Source organism: Lissotriton helveticus, chromosome 2_1, assembly GCF_964261635.1.
Source record: "Lissotriton helveticus chromosome 2_1, aLisHel1.1, whole genome shotgun sequence".
In the NCBI taxonomy this organism is placed as follows: Eukaryota; Metazoa; Chordata; class Amphibia; order Caudata; family Salamandridae; genus Lissotriton; species Lissotriton helveticus.
Window position 1 is genome coordinate 520,632,600 of NC_136059.1, and position 27,483 is coordinate 520,660,082.

Below are 27,483 nucleotides of genomic sequence, written 5' to 3' on the forward strand. Positions count from 1 at the left end.
GTTTGATAGCATTCCTAAATGTTCTAGAGTTGATGTGGTTTGGAGAGATGCTTTACTAAAAGGCTGCAGAGGCCTTTCTAGCCAGACAATGATTTGCATATATTCCATGCCCGGTTACGCAGAGGGGAGAAAATCCACACCCAGACCTTTGAATCACTCCACCTACCCTAGTTGTGTGCTTTCAAAAGATGCACAAGTTAAATGTATTGCCTCCGTTCTAGTTATTTGTCTATAAGCAGTCCACTTTTTCCCCCCAACTTATTATTTAGCAGTTGCATAATACACAACATGGCAGCATAGCATGTACGTCAGTGTCACAGAAAATAAAAATAGTGCATTCCAGTACATCCGTCAATCAAAACGAAACAAATGAACAGTGATCCACCAATGTGGGGCTGAGGACCTGCTACAGCAGTCACTTCTGGTTATACGCATATCTACACATATTGGATGTATAATATGCATCGCCGCCTATGAGTTGTTTTGAGGTTATGCTTCCTAAGCAACTAAAAACAGCAAAGGTGCAAACATGTGAAACACAAAGAAATTAAAAGACAATCAACAGCAGCAGTGGTAGATATCCATTGTGTGCTCTCCCTCCCCTGGACCCACGTCAGTGAGAAGCAAGTGGAGTCTGAGAACCAGGGAGAAAACGTGGCGGAGGCAGAGCCCCCCCATGTGCAGCGAGGGGACGAAATGCAAAGGGGCCCAAGGAGGTGCCCTCTTCATCCCATCACTTAAAACCTTGGCAGACATACCATCCAGGGATCAGGGGCCCCCATCCTATACTTCCACCGATGGCGTCGCAGAGTCCCCAATCGGTGAGTGCTCAGAAGGGAAAGCTATTCAGAAAAGGGGGTGGTGATGAACAGAGTGTCTGAATTAAGCAGACCACTCTTACCCAGTCCAAAGATCAGGGCTTGATCCATCACCGTTATTTAGCTCACTGCCCCATCCTAGCTCAGAACCTGGCTATATGCAAATTAGTCTGTCCCTGGCCCAGTGCTGGGCCGACGACGCCTGAAATGGCAGAAACCGGTCCCGGAAGCTTGTTTCCTTCCCAGTGTAAGAATTGGCTTGGTAGTTTGGTTTGCCCTGTTCCCATCATGCACTGGGACAGGAACAGACTAATTTGCATATAGCCAGGTTCTGAACTGGGATGGTGCAGTGAGCTAAAAAACGGTGTTGGATCTAGCCCTGATCTCTTGACTGGGTGAGAGTATTCTGCTTAATTCAGAAACTCTGTCCATCACCACCCCTTGTTGTTAAAAATTTTGTCCACCCTAAGCGTGGAAGGGTATACTCAGATGTGAGTCCCTTGCTCATTGCACCATCAGGATTCAAGCAAGCTGGGCCGACGACGCCTGAAATGGCAGAAACCGGTCCCCGGAAGCTTGTTTCCTTCCCAGTGTAAGAATTGGCTTGGTAGTTTGGTTTGCCCTGTTCCCATCATGCACTGGGACAGGAACAGACTAATTTGCATATAGCCAGGTTCTGAACTGGGATGGTGCAGTGAGCTAAAAAACGGTGTTGGATCTAGCCCTGATCTCTTGACTGGGTGAGAGTATTCTGCTTAATTCAGAAACTCTGTCCATCACCACCCCTTGTTGTTAAATATTTTGTCCACCCTAAGCGTGGAAGGGTATACTCAGATGTGAGTCCCTTGCTCATTGCACCATCAGGATTCAAGCAAGCTGGGCCGACGACGCCTGAAATGGCAGAAACCGGTCCCCGGAAGCTTGTTTCCTTCCCAGTGTAAGAATTGGCTTGGTAGTTTGGTTTGCCCTGTTCCCATCATGCACTGGGACAGGAACAGACTAATTTGCATATAGCCAGGTTCTGAACTGGGATGGTGCAGTGAGCTAAAAAACGGTGTTGGATCTAGCCCTGATCTCTTGACTGGGTGAGAGTATTCTGCTTAATTCAGAAACCCTGTCCATCACCACCCCTTGTTGTTAAATACAGAAGGGAAAGCTGGCGTGGATTCTCGGCCACCAAAGCCTCCAACATGTCACCTCAAAATGTTTTTCTTTATTCTCATCCATGCAGACCATTCTTAACCTCCGCTCCTCAGCCATCCCCACTTGCACAAGTCTCTCTGCCATTTGTCCAAAGTGGAGGTACTGGGACACGCACAGTAGATAGCGAGGCACCGTGTAGCCAGAACCAATCCCAACAGGTCCAACCTGTTTTTCCTCCTTGTCACTCGTTTCGGGATCGGCAACACACCCAGCAAGCAATGTTTAATCAAGGTCTCTATCTGGATCTGTGTGATCACCCGCAGTTCATGCAATATCCTGTCCCAGTAGTTTTGCAGTTTAGCGCAAACCCAAGTCACATGGAGGAAGGTTGCTGGCTCCACCCTATAGCGGGTGAAGCGGGGGATCGTGTGGTTTTAAATTTATGCAGTCATTGAGGCGTTAAATAGGTGGGGTGTAAATGAAAAAATTGGGTGAGCTTGAACCAGGCGTTTCTGGCATCCTCCTGGACCTGTGCGCTGCCAACAAGGACTCCCAACATTTACTGTCCACTGGCACCGTCTGCCCCTCATTTTCTGTGAGGGGCTCCAGTAGTTTGGCCGACCATCTGCCACAAATTCCCGTCACATCTACCCAGTGGACTGCGTTCAAGGCTTTGTATATGCTGGAGATGAGGCCTCAGAAGGAGTTTGTGTTGAGCTGCAGCGTCCGAAAATCCTCCGGTTCCGCTGCGAAATTGACCCAGACCTGTGTGCATAATCTTAGGATAGTGTAAGAATTGGCCGTGTCGTAATTGAAAGATTTCCTGCGCCTCCTCCATTGTGAGGAAGGTACCATTGAGCTACAAGCCCCCAACCGTGCAGCATCACCCATCAGAAACTGTGTTTGATCCATTGCAGATTGTATTTACTCTAACCAGGGTAACCATAGATTGGTCATCAACCTGGCATATGGGGAACTGAGAAGCATCAGCGTAACCGCTTGTTCCCAAACCTCTGCGATCTGGCAGAGGGTAAACGGGCAATCAACCGGTACCCTTGATCAGGTGGTCTTTGAAAGTGAGTTAATGCTGGCCTGTGTACTCACCGGCTGTCGCAGTGAGAGAATGAGCGGGGTGAGCTTTCCCTCTTTAGCAGCCACTCCAGCGATCTTGACTTATCACCTTCCTGATGCAACAGCTGTCGGTCCTTGCACCTGGTCAGACAGTCCCACCTTTCCCAGATATTTCCAATCTGCCGCTGTGCTGCCAACAAGGACTTCTGATGCTCACTTTCCACTAGTACCGTGCGCTCATGATCCATCAGGACTCCCTAAACCAGCTCCAGCTCACGGTGCCATCTTGCATCACCTACTCTGAATAAGCATTCCTCACACCTCACCAGCTCAGGGTGTCCTAATCCAGCCCTCTCCAAGAGGTGGACAGGGAATTGGAATCAGTATCAGCTAGTCACTGTGTAGAGTTTCTCTGAGAACAGTGTGTGACCCAGTGTCTCCGGGTGGAGCTGCCAAAGTGGGACCCGTGGCCTGGCGTGGCCCACACCTCAATCCAGCAACAATGACACATGGTCAGAAAGTAATCTACCCAGGATTAGGATCTGCAGTATGGCAGCCGCCGTATGACCAGACACCAAAAGCCTGTTGAGCCGACTAGAAGTCTCATGCAAAGGGACATAGCATGTGAATTCCCACGCGTCAGGGTGTTTTACACGGCAAGCATCCATGTAGTGTAAGTGCCCTACCAACACACGTAGGGCGTACGTCATGTGCAGCTTAGTACGCAGGTGTCGGTCTGATTGCACATCGAGGACCCTGCTGAAGTCTCCTGCCCACAACCGAGGAACACCAACAAATGGAATCAGTTCATTTTCCAGTCCCAGGTTAAAAGTAACCATCATCTACATTTGGGGCAAACACATTCAACAAGCATACTCCCCCCCCCCCCCCCCTCCATCCAGTAGGCCATGCACAAGAAGGTATCTCCCCTTGATGTCTGCCTTGAAGCCGCAACTGGGAAAGCAACCTGCGTATCCACCCAGGTCACCACTCCTCAGGCATAGCAGGAATAAGTAGTGGACTACAGTTGTCGTCTCCATTTCTTGTGTACCTTGTGCACCTCACGCTCCATTAAATACATCTCATGCAACGCATAAGAGTTGAGCCTACAAACATTCCATGATACAAATTTAAAGTGCAGCTGTCATGCTGCCTCACCTCACCACCTCCCCATCCAGTTCCCCTGACCTCCCCTCAATCCCCACATCCAAGCAATCACACTGTCGCCGCTGCAAACCTCAAGTGAACCAAGAATAAAACCTCCTACCCACCCACCGGGTAAACGGAGAAAAACAACAACTTGTGCCTCCCCAATCATTGCAACCCACCCCCCTCCCCCCGAGAAACACCCCTTTAACAATTCAACACACAGCAAACTACAGTCACAAAAAAAGAAAAAAGAAAAACGGAGAAGAAAGGAAAAAAGTGAGGCAAGTCCATCAAATAAACCACCAATCGCCCAATTAACACACTCAACTCCCCACGCAATCTGCCAAGTTATACGAAATGAAGGGGGTGTGCACGCCAGCCACAGGGGCTCCCAAATAACACACCTCCACGTCCGGTTGCTAAACACACACACCCAAGACTCGCCCTCACTTAGAGACAAGAACCACCACGGCACAGCTCCGAGCTTAGCGTCCTTTACCTAACACTCGTAAAATACACTCCCCAATTTCAACTATCAAGCTCACTGTAAAGGGGTGGCCGTGCTTGAGTGTCTGACACCCATCTCTCGCACACTACCGACAAAACATTACTTTTACAATGAAAAAGTCCTAAGCGTAGGCTGCGCGTCCTGGGCCATACTTCCTAACCCTACAAACCAGGCTTGCAGCAACAGGGCTATCACAGCAGTCCTCTCCAAAGTGTCCGCATATAGCAGTTATGCATCAGGACTACCCTGTTGCCGGAGTCTCCTCTACCGGGTCCACTGAGTTGGAGGCAGTTACCATCTCCACAAGCACCCTTTCCTACTCTCGTTCCAGTCTTTGACATTCAAGGTCCAGAGTACCATCACAACTGACCACCACATGCGGGGAAGATCAGGAGGCCAGCCCCTCCAGTCTTTTGCGTCTCTTCTCTGGTTCTGTATTGCAGGTATCCGAAGCCCATTCTCCTACGTGCGAGAGGCCGGGACCTTGCTCCGACCCTCCCTAGGCACTTCCAGCCAGTCCCAGGCAGCCTCCAAAGTGGTGAAGACATGCTATGATCATTATGGCGCACCTTCGACTTGGCTGGGTCGGGAAGTATGTAACAGAGACCCATTGCCTTCAGTTTTTGTTTCACCCCTCTGATGGACATCCTATCTGTTGTACCAGCTGTGTGTAGAATGGAAATAGACGGATCAATTGGTTCTTGAATGTAGGATCCCCGGCCTGCCGGACAGCCCATGGACTTGAGTCCTCGTAGTTGAGGATTTTCGCAATGACTGCTCTTGGCGCGCCGCCAGTGGTGGTATCTGGGCAACGTCACAGTGAGCTCTTTCAATTTCAAACAAGGAAGATCAGGCAGCAGTGCAGCAATTGCCTTTAATCCAGCGTTCAAGGAAGGGTTCAGGCGCTTGGCCTTCTTCCCCCTCCGAAAATCCAACAAAGCAAAGGTTGCAGGGCCTGAAGAGACCTTCTGCATCCTCAGCTCTGTGATCCAGGTCCGCTGTTTTGGCAGAAAGATAAGTCTGAGCTGTCTTCAAGGGTAAACCTCTCCCTGCAGTTTGGACAAATATTGCTCTGTGGCTAGAGACCGCTCCGCCACTGTTCGCAGGTCCACTCTCTGGAGTCTAACTTCCAGTGAGACGGCCTCCATCTTGGCCTGTACAGTTGTGCTGGAAGCCTCTATAGCAGCCAATATTTGCGTACAGAACACAACAATACATCTCCTCAATAAATATTGGGGACCATAATCCATATCTGCCATCTTCCACTGGCCACTTCTGTCCGACCTCAGATACATCTGCCTCCCTTCTTTTCAGCCTTACTTCGCCCTTCCTCCTCGTCACTTCCACCTCCCTGTTTACCACCTTCACTCCACCCTGCACCCCCCCTTCCCTTGTCCTCCGTCTGCCCTCATTTCTGACCCTACAGCTCTCGTCCTTACAAACCCAATTCTGACCACCAACCTCCCTATCCTCCTCTGCAATTTTCAATGTATGCCTGGTTATTTTTGATTATCACATCTCCCACTTTTCGGTGTTCTTATTTCCCATATTTATCATTTTGAAATATGTATGGCGGAGACTTATATGTTTATACTCATTTATGCTATGTATGACCCATGTCTTACTGACCTTCTTGTCTCAAAAATGTAAAGCGCTCTGATACCCCTGGGTCCCGGCAGCGCTATATAAAACCTCTAAAATAAATAATAATAATAACAACAATAGCGTTTCTGTGTATCATGTACATACAATTGAATGAGCTAAATTCCTGCCACGTTCATGTAGCGCAGTTCTTGAAGTGCAGCTCCATTTACAGGAATAGTTTCAATGGCAAATGTTCAATCAGGTCCCTCAGTAGTGCTGACTAATGTTTTTGTTAGCCAGGCAGAATTGAAGGTCACAGGAAAACCTGGTACAATGAGGGGGTTCACCAATATTTGTGCATATAAAGTGGAAGGAAACTTTGTAATCTTTACTTGAGGAAAGCTTTTCATTCAGGTTCAAGATGATAATCCAAATTGGCAGTGATTATGTTTTGTGCCCAAGTGAACAAGATCTTTTGAGAAATTGACTCATTTGTTCATCTAGTACAGAGAATGTAAATATCAAAACATTGAATTGAGGAAAAAATAAATCTATGTTGAAAGATTGGCAAATATTCAGTTTTTGAAACTAACATGCTGCTTAGTTGCTGTATGTCATGGTTTAATTTCTGAAAGCTCAAACACTGCTAAACAAGTTATGCTTTGCCATTGCTTGCCAGTTTCAACAAACATGGATGTTAATGACGTTTTGGGGAGACGAACATTCGAAAGGCCTAGAAATTACCACAATGTTTGACATTTCGTATTTTAAATATGTTATGATTGCTCTTTCTAGAGCTTGCAGTTAACGTCATCTGTTATCTAGACTAATTTATATGGTAAAATGTTTTATAGGGACAAATAAGTCAAACTGTGCTGAAATACTGACAGGTTTTCTTTTTATCTTGCAGCAACACCCCTCTTGCTTTTTCCTCCAAAGTATGTTATATAAGGTATCGTGAGCCTTCAAGTGTTGGTGTGGCGCAGCATCTAACTAACACGGTTTTTATTGACAGAGCTCTGATAGTTGTGCCATGTGTAGAAGGTTGGTATTCCGCATATTTTGTTAACTGTTAGTCTCTGTCCTGTATGTAATTGACTCTTTCAGTTCTGTTGACTTAAACAAATAGTTCATAATTGTTTTTTATATACTGGCAAACATTAAGTGAAAGCTACCTCAGCAGATTTAAGCAAAATATACTTATTGCTCATAGTACATTCTAAAACCTTGATCGTTTTGAGCTTAAATGGGTATTGCTTTTTCTTCATAGCAACATTACGTTGAATAATATTCACATGCTGTTCATAAATGGGCCTAGCATTGACTTATTTTTTCTTTTCTTTGTGTCACAAAACGTAATTAAATACCTGTAGAGTGTAGTGAAAAATGTAGGCTAAAGAGTAGTTGAGTAAACCTCTCGTAACTTAAAGCAGTCACGTTCAAGTTTTTAAATTGAAACCCTAGCTAGCTCTCATTGCCAGAATTGGCATATACTTAATTAACATAATTGCCAATTTGGCAGTCAACAAATGCCTTAATTTTAAAGCTTTTATATTGTCAACGCTAATATAAGAATATGTTGCTGTTTGCAAAACGTATTTCACAGGGAAAAGAGCATAAAAAGGCCCCTGCTCACAGGACATTATGTCGAGTGCTATGTGTGCTCGCCATTCTGTATCAAAGTGCCGAGATAACATCTGATTCTAAAGGTTCTTGCTCACAGTATTACTCCAGCAAGAGCTTGATCAGCTTTACACTGGACTCTTTGCATCTGTATGTTCACCAGAATATGCTAAAATTCAGTCATTCTGATATTGTTGTCTGTTGAAACTTACCATAATATTACCCGCAATGCTTTTTTAGTTCTTGTCGGGCTATGCACTGCAAATTTATTTTGCTTCCCTCCTGCTTGTTACATCTGTATGTGCTCTAGAAGCACAGCATGCAGGGAGTTGTTGAGCCCCGAATGCATCACGCATAAAACCTGTGCTCCAACAAAAATAACAGCAATAGATTTTGTCCTAAAACCAGTGTATTCTTTTATGACTTGTTTATCCTTTTCCTAAATCTAATAGCAGTGTCACCCAGTTTTGATTTTGAAAGAAGTCTAACGTTCCTTTTGTGCACCCACATATGATCTTTAGTCTGTTTCATGTTTCCCTTATTGAAGGGTGGGTGCAGTGCGTTTTTCAGGAGTCTCTAATAAGGCCCCTCTTATAACTTCATAAATGTACGCATCTTTGTTTCAAAAAGTTGATTGATCAACCGCGAAGTTAAGCATGCTAACCTATATTCTGATATATAGAACAGTAAAATAATGTATTTATCTTAACCGTTTCCATTTGAGTTGTAGTTGCCAACCCAATCTTACACTGTTCTCCAGTCGATGATACACAAGGCAGTGCATCCATGCTACATTTTTTCACTTTCCTTAATTGCTTTCTGTAGAGGGTCATCATCAAGCTTTTCACTTGACCACTTTTCCTCTCCTTCGAAATTTCTTTAGATCAAAATTAGTAGTAGTACTCATTGCCTTTAGGATTTCATACAAATAACAAACAAGTATTTTCCACCAAGACAACTCTCTTCCTATCGTCCTCCAATCCCACCCCTCATCCACGCACTTTTATAACTTTCTATTATGATTAATGTTCCTCATATCACAGAAGGGGACTGCAGGATCTACTGTCACCTAAATGTAAATGCTTGTTGACAGATATGTTGCAACACCTGTGCTGTGGTACATATGTAGAGATACTTATCAATAAACATCTTTTGCTCTTAAACAAACCTGCTGTTAACTAATGGTAGAGACAACTACTGTAGAAAACTAAGCTGCTTTAACAGATAAGTAGTTTTACTTTTTGCTCCATAACCTGTAGTTTCTTCTGGGCAAGTGGCTCCTCCAGGGTTTGTCTGGGGTCGACAGTTAACAGTAATATGGGCCCGCTTTCTGCAAGTGTTGTTATAAACCTACTTTGGTAGGATGCAGGATACTTAAATCGCCCAAGGATTTCCCTTGACAGAATTGTTGGCAAGGGGCTGTTTAGGGTTTGAACAATGGCAAACGTAAATGGCACATCAGGCCTTCATGCTGAAATTCAGTTGATACTAATCTCATCTTTAAATAGGCCACCAGTGCTTATGTTGCATCATACAGTAAAGTGGCACGCACAAGTATAAATCTGAAATTGCAACAGAATTTGTCTTGAATCTTAAACATGCTTTTGAAGCACTGATTGCGCCTAGAAAAAGTTATGTTTGTGCCCATCATTTATAAATAATGCAATAGAGCATGACCCAATGTCAGAACATAATGTAACATCAAATTAAACATCATTGTTATAATGATACAAGCTTGCTGCATTGACTATTCCTCTTCCTTTTCACGCCTTTTTTGCCAGCCCTGGTGCTGCTGATGTGACTACTTTGGTAGTCTATTCAAAACCTCAGCTGGTTGGTTGGAGGTGGAAGCTTGATTAGGGTGCCAAAGCCATGGATCCTGAAAAGTGCTGCAGTTCTTTCCCTTCATTGGGCCCCAATAACATTTGAAAAAGAGCATGCCACAATGGTTTGACATCTAAATTGCAGTTAGGTGATGGTACCCATCATTAATGCCCAATAATATTAGCTTTACAAGTTTGTCTGCTGAAAACTAAAATTGTAACTTTGTCCAAGTACCCTAGGTCTCACTAACTTAGTTTTTCGGTACAAATGGTTTGGAAGGGGCTGTTAGTCCTCTTGAAATGCTGAGTTTGAAGCAATTTTTTCAACATGTTACCCAGTTACGAGATGGTATGAACTCTTTTCCAAATGTGCAAAGTTTAGTATTGTGCTTAGGATATACTATTATTTGATGTATAATATTTGGCAGTTGAATGAAACCTAGGCCATCTAAAGAATCCTCTGTGCTAAAGTTTAGGCTTTTCTTCTAAAACAAGTCCTTGATTGTGTACATTGAAGAAACCCCTAAACCTAACTAACTTGGATTCTAAACCATAGTTTCTAATTTTATTTTAATGTCCACAAATACTGGTAGATGGATTTTAACTATTAATTTGGTTTTGTATGTTTTTTCTGTGATATGTGTGCATTATTAGATGACTAGACTGGCCAAGGCAGACCTGTTTGACTTGCCTGTGTAAGGCATTGTTTGCCAAGCCACTAAACCAGACGTCAAGGGAATCCTTCATGGGGAAATGAGGTCGGAGTCTGGCTGCTGAAGATGGACGCCCTCTCTCTGTTTTTTATTCTTCCTTTCCTTTTTTTTTTCTTTTGTCCCGTTTATTTTTTTGCTCTTTCACTTTATTTTGAACTGCATTCTCAGTTCTGTAAAACATTATTGTCTACGTTGTAAGATCATATTTTTCTGTGGAAGGTGGTGGATTTTGTCTGATTACTATTTAAACTCTTGTCAATTACATGTTAGTTTGGGGTGTAGTTAGTATTGAAACAAACCCCTAGCAAGGTGTGGAAGGGATAGTTATTTACTCTCTCCCACTCCTGATTTCTTGTGGTCCAGCTTGCATGTTTAGAATTCTGCCTTAAATTTGCTCTTCAATGTTTTTTCCTGAGGGTTTCCAGATAATTGAAATATGTTTTCGCAAGCCATTTTGCTTACTGTAGATCTCAGTGCATGCAAATGTTAAACAGACCAAGAATGTGATTAAGGAACTTCGGGATTAAAATACTAAGCTAGTGGTTAAATTACTCTATTCTAAGCATAGGTTTGATTGCCCCTTTCTTTTGTGCATTTAAAAAGCACATCGAAGAGATTCAGAAAGGAAATTTCTTAAAATTCTCATTTTTTTTTTTTGCGAAACACTTTTTGTTGTTAAGACCCTAAGCTCCATTCACTTACTCTTCCTACACCTCCTGTAGAAAGTAACCATGGAGTATCGGAGTGCTAAATTAGTCGAACATGATGTACAATGCATGCTAACAGATATATTATAATTATTCATATTAATAGTTTCTAAGGGCGCGGGTATTGACAGCTATTAAAGTACGTTATTGTGCTTTAACATTTTGACTGCAAATTAGGCTTATCAATGTAAAATTGGAAATTGCCTACAGGGTATTTAATATGATGAATGTTCGACAGTCTGGTACTGTTTATAAGAATCTGTAACATAGCAACCGTATCACCCTTGCGATAGCATGAATATCAAAATAGTAGATATTCTCTGAGAAAGATTTCGTAATTCTGAAGGAGGCAGGCTATGAGGTGTAATGTCTCAGATTTAAGACTTCAGTTTCAGTCTATTTCAGGTAATAATCCTCACGTCACTCCCTCCCTCCCCAAAATACCCTTCCCCTCTTATCCACCCTCATTGGAAGTTCTCTTGAGAGCTGGAACATTGTGATCCTGCTTATTTAACAGTCCTCTCTCTAAAGATCTGTACATGGTTTTGTTTAGTTTTATATAGTGCGAAAAATGTGCATACAGTGTAGAAAATACCTTGAGCTTTCTTGACATTTTCTAGTAAGGCAATTTGTCTCCTATTCCCGTCTCCTAGTTAGTTTTGCATATTGTTTGTGGCACATATAATGGTGACTCATCAAGTACTTCTTAACTCACACTCCTAGTTTATGATCATCAATATTGTATACCTCTTAGTTTACTCCTGGAACCATTACCCAAATCAACTGATCTTTAATTAGTGGCTTCTGGAAGTCTCTGGCTAGAACAGATTACACTTGGAAGCACAGGTAGCTCAGTTCAAGGATATATTGCAGTAGTAAATCTGTGGCGTTGCTTTCATTCATCCTGTGTCATGTCAAGTTATGACAAGTGCTTCCAAAATAACTGACACCAGCGTTTCTAAAAACCAGAGAGAATTTGGTTTGCAAATTGCACTATAAAAATCGGATTTGCATTGAAATTGTTGGCATGAAAGGGTCAATCGTTGCTTGCATGCCGTGTAGATGAGTTAACTACCAGAAATGAGCTTTGACCAAAAACCTTGCTTTTGGATAGATCCCTTTTGAGTAGATCGTTTGTTTTTTTTGTTTATTTTTTTAATCTAATTGGTTATTTGACATTTCTGGGGATTAAACTTTAAAAAATTTCTTCTTTTCTGTATCTGATGTTCTGTGTGCTATTAGTGATGCAGCCAACACGAACGGTTGTCATGTGTAACACAACTTTCGATCACCGCGAAAACACCGCCCTGGGAAAGCGTCCATGCTTGATATCGTTTGGTTCATGAACATTAAGTTTCCAGTACAGGTGACCCATAGCTCAAAGTGTTAAATACTTGTCTACCTTATTCAGATTAAAAATAGAATGATTCATTTAAAGAGATTGCTAGTCTTTGACATTTTTCTCACTTTTGTTTTCTCCTCGTAGAGCAGGGTAAACTCAAGATTTAAACCCTAATTGTTCTTCTTTTTTTTTTTTTTTTTTTTTTAAGGATCTGGTAGTGATTTTTGTTTTATTTGTTTTGTATAGGGTAATTGTAATGCTTGAATAAATCATTGTGGTTTTTGACACTTGCAACTTGCCTCTGCAGGTAAAATTCCAGAGGAATCCAAAGCGCTTTCCTTATTGGCACCAACCCCTACTTTGGCAAGTCTAATTCCAGGTCCAGGTTTGCTTCCAATACCAACCACTGCTCCCACGCCAGTTTTAAATCCAGTGCTAACTGTTACACCTGTGCCTGCTCCTCTTCCCCCAGTGGTGAGTATGGATTATTGCTTCTAGCTTCGCAGTTAATCTGGTTTTCAATTTTCTATGATGCACTTCTGTTATGTGCTTGAAAATATTAGGAAAAAATTAGGATGATGTGCAAAAGAGAAACCCGCCTTTCCCATATTTGTACGTTAAAAGCCACAAGCCTCTCATTAAATATTTGCTGCATACTGCCCTAAACCCCCATAGCCATTATATTAAGCTGCAATAGCCACCCCTGACTTTGGGTGAGGTACCTTGTAATTGAGTCAAAGATCCACTATGGAACATCCAAAAAATGACAGTGGATTCACAAATTGCCATTTTCACAAGGTGAAAATTAAGACATATCGGATTAAACAAATCCAGCGTTGTGACAAAAGGTTTTCCAATCAATCTTACATGTATTGTACCTACACCCATCAGTCCAGTTATTAGTGTGGTCAACATAGGTGGTGATAACTAATGCTGTTGAATGTTCCATAAAAAATGTTTTCTCATGGAATAGGAAAATGTACAAATTAGTGTGTGATGCATGCTAAAATGTATATATCGCTAACATGGCACAGCAGGATTGGTTTTACCAATGTCTAATAACTGAGGTACAGAGGCAACATATTGCAAAATGTGATGTTCTGATTTTTATTTTTTAAAGTGCCCCTTTATTTTTTTCTGTTAGTTTGTTTCCTTGGGTTTTGAATTTGTTCTTTACCTTGATTTTCAGATTGAAATAGTTTTAAAACTGTTTCTGTTTAGTACAAAACAGGCAAACATCTAACCACAAGAAGATTGTTAAAACCATAGGCACTAGAATGGCTAGATTCATTTATATTTCCCCTTTTCACCACAAGTTTTGTGGAGCATTAATTCAATGATTACAGTATGCAGGGCATTTTAAAGGCAATCCTAAAGGATATGCTGAATAGATTTCAATTTGGAATTACCCCAGGTTTAATGACTATTAGAAAAAGCTGACCTGTCTCTTCACAGAGTTCACTTATGTGAAAACCATAGGGTCTCTTCTCATTTCCCTCCATACAAAGGAACCTGGTTTAACATCCCAATATGAACTTTACTGACCCTAGAAACTAATTGTGAAACAATAGATCCACAAGCTACCTTTACTTTGCTTATCAGCCACCTGGAAAGTGGTTTAACGATCTTGAGAATTGGGACAAGCTGTGTCATGAATTGTCATATGCCAGTACTTTACAAAACAAACACATAAAGCAAAAACAAGCATTTGCAATGCAAAAGGTCTCGCATTTGCGAGAGTTTGAGCTATTGGCCTTGTAAATGACAATGACTTTTATTTATGTGTTTTGAAAACCTGCAAGCGGTGCGTAAACACTCACTTCATACTGATAGGCGTTGCTTATGAGAAGCAAGGCTGGCAGTAACTGCACCTCTTTTACTACCAGCCTTGCTTCTAGTAAGCAAGGGCTATAAGTACAAAGTAACTTGTTTGCTCACCGCTTTTAGGTTTTCAAAGCACATAATTAAAAGGAATTGTCATTTACAATGCCAGTAGCTCAAACTCTCGCAAATGCGAGACCTATTGCATTGCCAAATGCTTGTTCCTCATCTAAACGCGTCTGGGCAAAATCCTGATTGCACACTTCATTTGCCCAGGCTTACAGTTCTGGGATTTGTACACTGAATCCGTGTGGGCACACGCGTTTTTCTGTATATTGGTTTATTATTAGTCCACGCATGTCCTTTGCTGGCATGAATATACTGTGTAAACGACATGGTGATATCATAGAGCACCATTTACCTACCCTGCTACAAATAATTAACAAATCAAAAGGTTACCTATACCTATCTACTGCATAGTTATAATTGGTAATATGTCTAGTGATCTGGTTAAAAAATATTAATATATAGCACTTCATTTGGTAGCAAAATTCATTGACACAGCAGGAAAAAATGGGACACTCCTCTCCTGCTGGGGTAGTAAAACACGCAAAAATTGCAGTGGAAACTTTATAACCCTTTGCCCCGGTACCACTGAGCCTGCTGCACACATGATAGTTACGCCTGTGGTAAAAGTGCCTGTGGAATTTCATGTTGCTTTGTCTAGCAATCCTACTTCTTCTTTTGTACAGGATGGAGCCAGCATGAACATTGCCTCTTGGCACATCTGTAGTATGAAATCAAGTTGAAGACCGCATCTAGTTTTACATGCATAATGCACTAAACGGCACAAAATAGCAGTGCATACGTTAAAGTTGTGCTATACAAAAATCAGCATTTCAGAAGACAAGATACCAGAATCAAGCATGTCCGGCGTGTCCAGTTAATGGCCGAGAGTGATTGAGTTGGTCCCCTCTGCTCATCACACCCTGCTCACCGCCAAATGCAACAAATTGGGGAAAAAAATGAGCAGTGCCTTAAGCTTTAAAATGGCAGCTGTGCTTTTGTTTTACACAGCTCGCCAAAAACAACTTTTACTCCACTAAATGCTAGAATGTAGTAAAAGTTGTTTTTGATAAGCTGCGTGGAACAAAACAAAAGCACGACCGCTATTTTAATGCTGAAGGTGTTGTGCCCAAAACTAACCTGATTTCGTCTGCTGCATTTTTAAAACATCCATTTAGTTTTGTAGCAATGATGGCATGCTGTGGTTTAACTTTTAAATGTTTAAAGCTAAAGCGCGGCGTGTTGCGACTTCTACCAAAGTAAATACATGGAAATAAATGCAGTGACTGATGCTTTTTTTGTTCGGTTTATTTACTTTTTAAGTAATTGCGGCACGCTACTTTTTAGCTTAAGATGTTTCAAGTTACAGCGCGGTGTGCCGCCATTGTTTCAAAAGTAAATAAATAGAACAAAAAAGGCGTGCTGCAGCAGCCTGTGTTTTTCTAATTATTTACTTTTGTGGTAATAGCGGAACGTTGCACTGTAGCGTGAAATGTTTAAAAATAAAGAACGCGTCCTGCAATTGCTACAAAAATAAATAAATGGATAACGAACACGGCGGCCACACGCCTTTTTATTTTCTATTTACTTTTGAAGCACTCGCAGCATACTATCTTTAAACGCGTGGAGCTAAAGCGCGGCATGCTGCAAATGCTCATGAAATAGATAGTAAAATAAAAACGTTACTCTGTTAATTGAATAGTAAGGCACACTTTAAATGTTCTCCTCTGCACCAGCACGGATACCAGAAGCTGAGTAGCAGAGCTGTTTACAAAAGCCAGACAGCATGTTGTGCATGCTTCAACAAGCAATTAATTAACTAAATAGTGCACACTAACTTAATGAAGGCTAGTGAGTAAGGACTCTAGTAAGAAGGGCTGTCCTCATGGGAGGTAACAGGTGAGGGAGGTACTAAGGAAGGACTACTAAGCCTATTCCCAAATCAAAAGCCATTATTTACAAAAGACAGTAATAGGAGCCACTTGAAAAGATGGGAGGAAAATGGCCAGAGCTTAAAGTCCATACCTGAATACAGCATGTCTCGAAGAGACAGCGCAAGCTGTGTAGGCGATACCTAACAAAGCATTTGAGAAAAGTAAGTTGCAATATCCTTGAACCATCCATAGTTGGCAGGCGAGTGCAGAACATTTTAATCTTTGACAGGATAGGACTTAAAATGATGATTACACCCAAGTAAACATTTTTTTTTTAAGCAAAGCATATCAGGTCTTACAGTGACAAAACTATTTCCATTTTGCAATGTACAGCCATTTTATTGGAAATATAATATTTTTCTAATTTTGAGGTGTTGTTTACCCTATCATCCAATTTTCTTGGTTCGAAAAGAGTTCTGTAATCAACGGTTGTATTTCTTTACAGGTATTGACAAATGTAGAAATGGGGTAACTGAAGAGCTTCTAACATTTGAAAGTCTTGGCATATATCATTTTGAAAGCTGTTTAAAAACTTTCATTGTTAATATCAAAGAAATTTAGAACTGTTTATTTATTTTTGCAGCTTAGTGTCCCTCTTAGCACATTGGCCACCACTTTACCAACACCATTGGATCCTAACATTGCAACCGCAGGAGACGTTCCACAGCCTCCACTTATGGGAAATGTAGACCCTACTAAAGTTGATGAAATTAGGAGGACAATTTATGTTGGTAATTTGAATTCCCAGGTAAATTTAAAATGTATTTTCCTTTAAGCATAGTTTGTATTTTCAGTTTTATGTTAAATTGACTTTTAGACCAGTAGTAGACACAGTTACATATTGGGGTCTTTCCCACTCTTGAGGTTGACTTGTGTTTCTTTGTTCTTCTGTTTTTTCCTAGACTACAACTGCAGATCAGTTACTTGAGTTTTTTAAGCAGGTTGGTGATGTCAAGTTTGTTCGTATGGCAGGAGATGAGACTCAGCCAACCAGATTTGCTTTTGTAGAGTTTTCAGACCATAATTCAGTGCCTCGAGCTCTGGCCTTTAATGGAGTTATGTTCGGGGACAGACCACTCAAGTAAGTGCTATTGTATTATACGAGAGATGTATTCATTGTGTAAGCAGCATTTGATTCACAGTAAAATGTGTATCCTGTGGCAGTTGTATGCATTCTTAAAATTAATTTGCTTATTTTTTTCCAAAATCTTAATCCCAGCTCAGCAATGCACATTGCTTCAAAACAAGTAGTAGCCTAAACCTACAATATTTCACATAGAGAGTAACGGTTCACGTAAACGGTAGCAATTTTTGGGTTTCGCCTGCCGAAGGCTGCGCTCTGCGCAGCTTTTCGGCGCAGGTGAAATCCTTTGTTAACAATAAGGACTTCGGGAACGTCCCCCGGCTCTCATTGGCTAGCTCCATAAATGGAGGCTAGCTATTGGGTGCCGGATCTGTCCGTCAAGGCCGGACCAGATTCGGGGGCGTTCCCGAGATTTTTTCCCTGGGCGGAGTTTCGTTTTTTCCCGTTCCCTCCCCTTTCACTGAAAGTGATTTCAGATGCGCTGTCCATTCCCGCCCCCCTCCGTGTGCCTCCCCGCCCCCGCCCCTCCTCGCTGTCCTGTGCACGTTTCCCGCCTCCCTCCCGCCGTCCGTGTCCTCTCCCGCCCCCCCTGTCCCCAGCCATTGGGTGCCGGATCTGTCCGTCAAGGCCGGACCAGATTCGGGGGCGTTCCCGAGATTTTTTCCCTGGGCGGAGTTTCGTTTTTTCCCGTTCCCTCCCCTTTCACTGAAAGTGATTTCAGATGCGCTGTCCATTCCCGCCCCCCTCCGTGTGCCTCCCCGCCCCCCCTCGCTGTCCTGTGCACGTTTCCCGCCTCCCTCCCGCCGTCCGTGTCCTCTCCCGCCCCCCCTGTCCTCTCCCGCCCCCCTCCCGCTGTTCGTGTCCTCTCCCGCCCCCCTCCACGCCCACAAATCCTCAAAATCCGGAAGCTTGTGTCCGCCATTTTCTCTCCTTGCAGTGAAGGTAAGCCCGTGTTTGTTTCCCTCCGTGCCTTCTTCCCCCTGTCTGTTTCCCGCCCCCCTCCCGCTCTCCGTGTATTTTGTTTGTTTCCCTCCGTGCCTTCTTCCCCCTGTCTGTTTCCCGCCCCCCTCCCGCTCTCCGTGTATTTTCAGCAGTTACTTTGCAAAGAACAATTTCCGCCGCTCGCGCCTCAGAGTAGCATTGGAGCAGGAAAACTGTAGCGGAGGGAGGGGAGAACACGTGCAGTGATTTGGTGTAGGACAAAACACACTTGTTGGGTATGAGAGAAGTACCTCTGCCCTAACGGTTCATAGACTGACGTCATGACTGCGGCCAATAAAGTTAACCCGAATTGTGGCTGGCTTGGCACCAGGCTTGGGTGTGGCCCCTACACCTCCATGTGCAATACAATAAACATCAAGTTATGTTTCTAGATCTGTTCGTGTATCTCTGTTTTGATCTGTCCGTGTCTGTCTGACGACCTGCCCCCTCTGTCTTTCTGTCGCTCTATCGATGCCTGTCTGGTCACCAGAGCTCCACCCTAGTGAACTGTGATATGCGGTGGTGAAACACACACGTGCACCTCGTGACATGGGGGGTTTAAAGGGTCTGTTTCCATATATGGCCACTGAAGCAGGGGTCACCTGTCCGAGCGGTTTAAAGCTCGGATACCCAGGGAGCTCCTGGGCGCAGGTAATCCTCGAATGCCATCCCTGTATCCATTACAGAGGCGGTGCTCCGAGCCAGGGGTGTGCACGGCATCGGGGTACACGTCACCCTTCAGCCTCTTAAATGCGCGTTATCAAAGGGCTCTCGTTGCAATGGATACGGCGCTCCTGAGACCCGCTCCTGTTTCCACGGATTAGTCTGCGGGTCTTTGGGGGGGGGGGGGTCGTCTCCGTGGCCTGCTTTCCTTCCAAGCACCTGCGGATGCCAGCGCACCTCATCCCTGCGGTTTAATATAAGCATGCATAAAATAGCCGCCTTCACCTGAGCCGCGCCTAATCTCAGCTCCCAAAAGCGGTTTAAAGCGCTCTAGTTTCACCTAATCCCGAAACCCAAACCAGAATCCACGAGGAAGCGGGGGCTGCGGCGGAGCGGGCAAATAAAGGCTCCCCCAGACTGAATTATTAAAAGGGGTGGGGGTCACCGGGGAGGGGTCGGTCTTCGGATCTGAAGCCTAAAACCTGCTGGGGCGGAGTATTCTGGGGCGGGGCTGGGGGTGCTTAAGAAGGTGGTGGGCTTTACTTAGGGCTGCTTGACTCGCACTCAAGCCATGAATGAAATTTGTCACTCGTGCAAGGGGTACACACAAAACCCGGCCTGGAGTCGGGCCGCCCTTCTGTGGGTGGCTTTCCTGACAGGGCCAGCTGTAGAAGCAGAGTGCCCTTACCTCAATGTTAATGTGGTTTAAGATTGCTTACATAGCGCACATACGCTTCAAAGGGCGTCTTGGCGCAAGAGTTCGGAACCCTAACACTTAAAGGCGAAGGCCGCAAAAATTCTCAAAAGCATTTGCGCAACAGGCCCATTTGCAGTTCGCTCCTAAAGAACAGAAAGTCAGACATTGACCTCAAAGAGGTGGGCGGAGGATTCTAATGTCTGAGATACAAAGGCAGTGAACATTCACCCCTCTTGTTGGTGCAATAAACCTCGGCCCCTGAGCCGCGCAGAAGCGTGGACCGCAGAGCACTAGAGGGCGGGGTGTTACTGTCCGAGGACTCCACGAGGCGCCCCATAAATTCACCTGAGTCTTATGCACGTGGGTTTGAACCCCATCCTCGCCTCGGCCACCAGCCTCTGGAGAACACTGACTCCTGGGGACTTCCAGGCACCCATACACATCTCTGCTGCGGCACGAGGAAGCAGCCCGGGAATGCCTTGCAAGTTTGGGTTCACGCACTTTTTCCCAACTCATTTCCATCCTGGAAGTTGCTGCAGATTTACTCCTGCCAAGGAATGGAGTAAATCTATTTTCAGGCCGGGAACTGGCAGAGAAAGTACTAAAAAATGGTGGAGACCACAAGGGGTTACTTTAATAACAAGGAATCATTGTATTAGGTTTGCCCAAATTGTATTGATATGAATTTATATAAAAAAAAGTTTTCAGACGTATAAAAAAAAAAATAGCTTAAACATTATTTTGTATATTCAAGAAAATAAAAAAGATATATATATAATTTTTGAATGATCAGTCTGCCTGATTGTTGCATGGTGTACCTGCCTTTAGTATGAGCCCAATGGAGGCCATTTAGTTAAGAAATATAGGTCAGATAAGAGTGTCTCTTTTTGATAATTGCTATTTCCCCCCTTTACTCTTGGACATTATATTTAACTCAGGGGGTACCTTTTCCTCATATAGACTACAAGGGGTTACTCCATGGGGAAAAATGTTTCCTTCTCTTCATAATGAGAGTAAGTTCCGTTGCGCTCCAGCACAGGTGTTTCGCACACAGGACTGTACACTTTGGCAAGTTATGCACGTGAAAGCCGTCCGGGTGCAAGTGAGTAGGAATACACAACCTCTTCCAAGAACAAGATAAAAACACACTCCTGCTGCCGGTTTTCAAAACTCTTCTCAGAAACCTTTGCCAAGTTTCCAAATTCCTGGCAGTACTCACTGAAACCACAGCATCATCATGCACCTTGAATTCACATCCATCAAGCTGAGCTACAGTGGTTTTTCGTACACTGCGACTCCTTCTCACAAAATGTCCCTGACGACTGCACTTAAAACAGGCCTGAGATTAGGCAGGCCAATGCTTAGCAGAAGCTGCACGAGCCTTGTTACCACGTCTGAAACATGTGTGAATCACAATGTCCTACTTCACTTCACAGGGACGTTCAGATTTGCTCCAATGTCCATTTTTTACATCCTTGCGCTCTTCCTCGCTTTCTTCTTTTCCACAAAGCACATTCCCTTCGTTCTCAGGAGATAATTCCCCAGGAGTCAATAGTTCCTTAAAATGGGCATCCAACTTTTCGATAGCCCTAGAAAGACTTACTCCATACTCAAGATCTGCGTCTACAGCTGACAGCAATCTTTCTGTTGCTGGTTCTTTCAATTCATTGATCCCATGTGGTTTCATCTTTAAACTCACAATAATTGCAAGTAAAAGCTGGTCTCCTTCAGGCAGATGTAAAGTCAGCTATAGATTCTCTCTGTTCTTGACTTCTTTGTAAGAACTTGTCTTATTCAGCAAAACCCCCCTTATCCAAACATTTGATGACCGCGGCCCACTCATTCCATTACTTCCATAGGTACTACCTTTCCTGAAACCCCATCTTGAAGTACTTGAAAATTGACTTCCAACAAAGGCAAGGTTTTTAACATTGATCTTCCTTCAGGACCTAAATTATGTTTCCGCCCGGTGAGATCTCTGACTGAGCGGCCTCAGTTCCGAGTCGGACCGTGACAAGCAGCGCCAGGCAGGACCTGTCATCAATGGGCGAAGAGTTCCGGGGCGGCAGGGGTGCGGTGCCTGCAGACCCCCACAACTGGCAGGGGCAGCACAGCCGGGCCCGGCACAGCCCGCAGGTACACACGCCGAGCCCCCGGTCATGCTCGGCCAGGAAGCTGCAGCAACGCTGCAGATGTGCACTGCCGTAAAAAAGTTCAGCACTGACTTCCTGAGCAGGACATCACCACAAGCCCTCTACCCCGTTAAAAAGACACACGTGCACTCCAGTGGAGAGCGCTACTTACTGCTGCGAGTCCTCTTGTGCCTGCACTTCGTGCGCTGCCGTCGCCGCGGGAGGGAGTCCAGGCATGCACAGTCCTCCTCCTGGGTGCAAGGTGCTCGTCCCACTGGATGCCGATTTTTGCAGAAAAGCTTCACCAGGGACCCGATTCCAAAAGGGGAAAAAAACAACAGGAAAAAAACTTGCGTGTGCGCCAGAGAGTGAGGAAGCAGCTCTGCCTGTCGGTGCTGCTGGCTGTGATCAGTGACTGAGCTGCTGCACTAGTCTCAGGAGACTCCTGGCAGCTCACACGGACAGGCACACTCCACACTGCATCTATTATCGAGCAGCTCGGGAAATGGAGTCCAGGCCAAGGGGCGCTCGCAGCTGCAGCTGGAATCAAGTGCCTAGCACTCCAGCCGCCCGCTTACACACACATGGGCTTCTTAGTCTAAGAAGAAACATCCATCCCTCCCATCCCCTCCCCCACCGTCAGACTCGAGGCTTCAAGCTCTAACTTGTGCATTTGAAACAGTGACCACAGCGCCATGAAACCGCCCAACTCTGGAAGGACAGATCTGAATATGGAACCAGAGGCAGTTCATGTTATGTGTATGTCTCTGGGTGTGTGTGTGTGGGGCTCTGGGTGTGTGTGTGGGGGGCTCTGGGTGTGTGTGTGTGGGGCTCTGGGTGTGTGTGTGTGGGGCTCTGGGTGTGTGTGTGTGTGGGGCTCTGGGTGTGTGTGTGTGTGGGGCTCTGGGTGTGTGTGTGTGGGGCACCGGATGTGTGTGTGTGTGGCTCTGGGTGGGTGTGTGTGTGGCTCTGGGTGGGTGTGTGGCTCTGGGTGTGTGTGTGGCTCTGGGTGTGTGTCTGGCTCTGGGTGTGTGTGTGGCTCTGTGTGTGTGTGTGTGTGTGTGGCTGTGTGTGTGTGTGTGTAGCTCTAGGAGTGTGTGTGTGTGTGTGGCTCTGGGTGTGTGTATGTGGCTCTGGGGGTGTGTGTGTGTGTGTCTGTGGCTCTGGGTGTGTGTGTGTGTGTGTGTCTGTGGCTCTGGGTGTGTGTGTGTCTGTGGCTCTGGGTGTGTGTGTGTGTGTGGCTCTGGGTGTGTGTGTGTGGCGCTCTGGGTGTGTGTGTGTGTGGCGCTCTGGGTGTGTGTGTGTGTGTGTGGCTCTGGGTGTGTGTGTGTGGTAGTAATTGCTGTCTGCTGAGCTCGTCCGTAGGGTACAATAGGTCTCACATTTGCGAAAGATTAAGCTAATGACAATGTAAATGCAAATGACATTTATTTATCTGTATTCAAAACCAAATCATAAATACAAATTTTAACATTTACAATGCCAATAGCTCTAACTTTTCCAAAGGCGAAACCATTGCATTGTAAATGCTTGTTATAAATGGGAATATAGCGTAGAAAGAAAAGGACACTTTAAAATCACTCTGGAGAACAAGATTCAAACCTAGGTGGAAGGGCTAGAGTGAAGAAGAGTATTGCTATCATATGGCCAACCATAGAGCAATAGAGACCTTACTAACAATAATAATCTAACCTTAAGATCAGCACCCTCCATCCTTTGAGTGGACTTCAAACTGACGCGTAAGTGTGATGGCAAAGTTAGGCCAGGTTCCAGCAGCATTCAAATGAACCTTTTCCATCCACTATTTGAGGATATTTTGGGTATCATTGAAGCAAGACAAAAACTGCACCTCCTCCATGCATCACTCTACACTCAGGAAATAACATCCAAGTGTTGATACCTTAGTACAGCAACTTTTCAATGCATGCCACTGCTTAATTCTTAATTTGATGAAACTTTAATCAGAATAATATGAGCAAGCAGCATTTAGTACTAAGCTTTTCATTGTGCAAACGGTGGTGCAAGTTTTATTTTAATATATGTTTATATTCCAGAGGGCTTTACAGAAGAACAGTTACAATACATAAGCATTTTTATTTCAGGTTTGTTGCATTGCAGGTTATTAAGGAAAGATTTGAAGAATCGTTTTGCAAACTGTTTAAGGCAGAAATAAGAATGTCATGGGGGATTTGACCAGTAGTAATCTAGTATTGGAAACCATCAGGACTCCAGTAGCTCAAGAGGACTTGAACCATTTAGGCAGCCCAAAAATAACTGACGTATTGGAAGACGTGTTCTATGGAGGATAAAAATAGCCTGGAAGTGGAGAAGGAACCAAGTGACAGTTTTTTTTTTCCGTGTCAGAGGAAGCGGAGTGGTCTGATGTATTAAGCACCTCGCAGGCGGCTAGCAGCCTGGAATCAGATCTGGAGGAAAGCGAGGAGGAACTTCTCTCGCCAACTAAAAAAGTGTTGGGGCAAATGGGAAAGGAAAATAAGGGGAGAAAAGATCTCTCATGGGACTATTCTGCAAACACTCCACTTTCAGGCTCCTGTGGTTAATCGACCCCTGCGTCAAGACCTGAAGATCCCCCCCCCCCACGCTCGAGACCATCCATCAGGCTATACTTGCCCATAGGGATGAAGCAAGCCAAGATAGTAGAAAAACGCAGGCTTTTTCCAACATGGGGGAAAGAGTGGTAAACTGGAGGAAAGGGCGATGGGTGCCGAAAGTGATGCTGCCACAGCAGTTACGATGGTGGAGGCCCATGATGCCCAGATTAAGGACATACAATGGAAGATAGAAGAGTCTGAAAATAGGCAAAGAAGAAACAACTTAAGAGTTCTGGGGGTACAGGAAGGTTTGGAGGGGTCCGACACCAGGAACTACATAATTAGTCTTTTTTCAGCAGCTTTTTCAGAACTATCGGAGTGGAACTGGTCATCCGAGATACAAAGGGCACATCGTATCTCTTTCAAACAGAGAACATCGGTGAAGGAGTGCGACAGACCTCGGGCCATTCTGGTCTTTTTCTGAACTTTCCTCCTGAGGCAGTCTATATCAGACAAAGCAAGACCCGAGGCCAAGAGATCAAGCGGGAAGTTGTCCTTTTTCGTGAGGCCGGATTTCTGCCATATAATGGTAGAAAGACGCTGGAGGCTAAGGCAGATGCTGAAGCCGTTCCAGGATAAAAAGATCCAGGCATATCTGGTTAATCCGGCACAATTAAAAATCATCAATCAGGGAACCACCCGGTATTTCCCTTCTGAGATCAAGGAAAAGGAGTACCTGGACTCTCTGGTCAAGTAGCATGTAGGGGTAATAGCGATGGGCAGAGGTGCGGGGGCGGTGTAGGAGGGGGGGGCGGCGGAGCAAGGTGGTAATGTTTGGATTTTAGAATGAACAATGAGTCATGACGCGGGGGGAGCTTCTTCTGGGTGTTGAAGTAGGGGGAAGGGAAGTGCTTAATAGTTTTGTACAAAAGCTGAGTGTATCTTCGGGAATACGCTGCTTCCCTTACTTTAGCCACATTTGTTTAGAATTATGTGTTGTGTTATAGGACCTACTACCTTCTAGGATTGCGCACATCATATGCACAGACTCTGGTCTGAGCGCTCTAAGGGAGGGGTAGGTAGCACTCAGGAGGGGGCGGGTGGTGGGGTGGGGAGTCACAGGGTAGGGGGGAGTCTGGGAGGTGGTGGTGGGCACTTCGTTGGGCGGGATGGGTGGGAAGATGGGGGTAAAAAGAGAAAAATTCAATAGATTCAGGTGTATTGTTGTCACTGTTCTGATGCATGAAGGGTCAGTAAACCGGTGGTCCTTCCGCAGGGATTGGTTAGAAATCTTGGAGAAAAGGAATGATAAGAAAGCTTAGGATTTGCTCCCTGAATATATGGTGGTTGAGTGACTGGTCCAAAAGGCAGAAACTAGGGCACTTTGTTGGTATGAATCGCTTGGATGTCATAAGCATTCAGGAAACGCACCTGCCCTGGTCCAAGAAACATCTGTTAAACATCAAGGGCTTTGTGTTAGTGGGTTGTTCTATGCAAACATCCATGGTCAGGTGGGTGGCTATATTGGCCAAACTAATTTGGGCGGTTGTAAGCGCTCTTTAGCTGATGCCTGGGGCAGGTGGGCGATTGTCAAACTAAAGATAGGGGTTACACTTTGTACAATTTATGGATCTAACCAGGACGAACCCGATCTATTTGATAAATTGGAGTTAGAACTACTGAATTGGCCATATCCACTTATAGTTTGCGGGGATTTTAATATCTCCGCGGATTTTACTGGTGGTGACAATAATGCAGGATATGCCGGACGCAAACCTAAGGTTTTTAGAGTCTTATCTGCTCTAATTAACACGCACAGTTTGCTGGATGTATGGGGGTATAAGGAACCAGTGAATCTGGGTTTTACCTATTTTTCGTGTCCCTATAAAAAAAACGCCAAGTTGGATTCTTTTTTAATCTCATGTACAGAGGCAGGAAGGATAGGAATTATTAAAATGCCAAAGGTAATATCTGACCATAGTCCACTGATACTAGCTTATGAGAAGGATAACGTTGTAAATCCCCCTTATAGATGGACGTTTAAGAGGAGACTGTTAGTAGACCCTAAGTTTGTGAACCATCTTAAGAACTGGGCACAGGGTTATTTTGATATGAACCGGTATAATGCCCCTCGAAATTGTGTTTGGGACTCTTTTAAGGCAGCATTAAGAGGGGAGACCATGAGCTTCTCGGCTAGCCAAAGGAAAAAAGCCCATGAGGTGCATGAGTCACTTGTGGCCTAGCTAGTGCAGGGAGAGAAACAACATTTGAGAGATATCATAGAGGGGAAAGAAGCAAACAAGAGTTTATGTAAGATCTTATCCCTTAAGGCGGAAATCTACAAGGCAGATGCCCAGAAAAGCGCTGATGACTATCAGGTACATAAGGGAAGAATGGATGTGACAGGGGAGCAGGCTGGTAAGCTATTGGCATTGAGGATTAGGCAGGGGTTTAGTAGAAATTTGGTAGGTAAAATTCAGGTGGATAATCAAGAGTACACAGAGCCAGAAGATATCAGATGGGTGTTCAAGGATTTCTATCAAAAGCTGTATCCAGAGGAGGCTAGGGCAAATCTCCTGAGCTTAGCCTTTGAGGACTTTGGGCATACTTTGACTCTCCAGGAGAGGAATGCATTAGACAGGGACATTGAATTGAATGAAGTGGTAATGGCTCTTCAGAACTCAGCAGCTGGTAAGCCCGCAGGGCCGGATAACATCCCATTGGAAGTTTATAAGTGCCTACAGGAAGTTATAGCCCCTATATTATTAGACCTATTTAGCGGTATAACATGTTCAGGAGTAATACCAGATTCATGGAAAGAGACGAATATCGTATTTTTCCATAAAAAGGGCAAAGTTAAGGCGGACCCTGGGTTGTACCGTCCAATATCCCTCATAAATGCAGACACTAAAATCTATGCAAAGGTCTTGGCTAATAGGCTGGGAGGGGTCATTGGCGGTCTAGTCTCCCCGTGGCAGCATGGGTTTATCCCGGGTCGGGGAACAACGGACCACATAAGACGTGCCATCAAGCTGTTCGATGCGCTTGCTGCCTCGGGGGGTCGGATCGCCA

At 44.5% G+C, this 27,483-nt stretch overlaps 1 protein-coding gene across 6 annotated transcripts in view; it reads left to right on the plus strand.

The window, feature by feature from the left end:
- Positions 1–27,483, plus strand: part of SREK1 (splicing regulatory glutamic acid and lysine rich protein 1) — a 459,678-nt gene that overhangs the window by 23,371 nt on the left and 408,824 nt on the right. For 4 of the 6 annotated variants that reach the window (XM_078675174.1, XM_078675176.1, XM_078675175.1 and 1 more), the window contains exons 2-5: positions 7,184–7,317; positions 12,789–12,955; positions 16,886–17,050; positions 17,205–17,383. In XM_078675174.1, coding sequence (XP_078531300.1) covers positions 7,184–7,317; positions 12,789–12,955; positions 16,886–17,050; positions 17,205–17,383 — 645 coding nt within the window. Of the gene's footprint in view, positions 1–7,183; positions 7,318–12,369; positions 12,506–12,788; positions 12,956–16,885; positions 17,051–17,204; positions 17,384–27,483 lie in introns of those variants that run through there. The other 2 variants (XM_078675179.1, XM_078675178.1) reach the window with 2 other exon arrangements.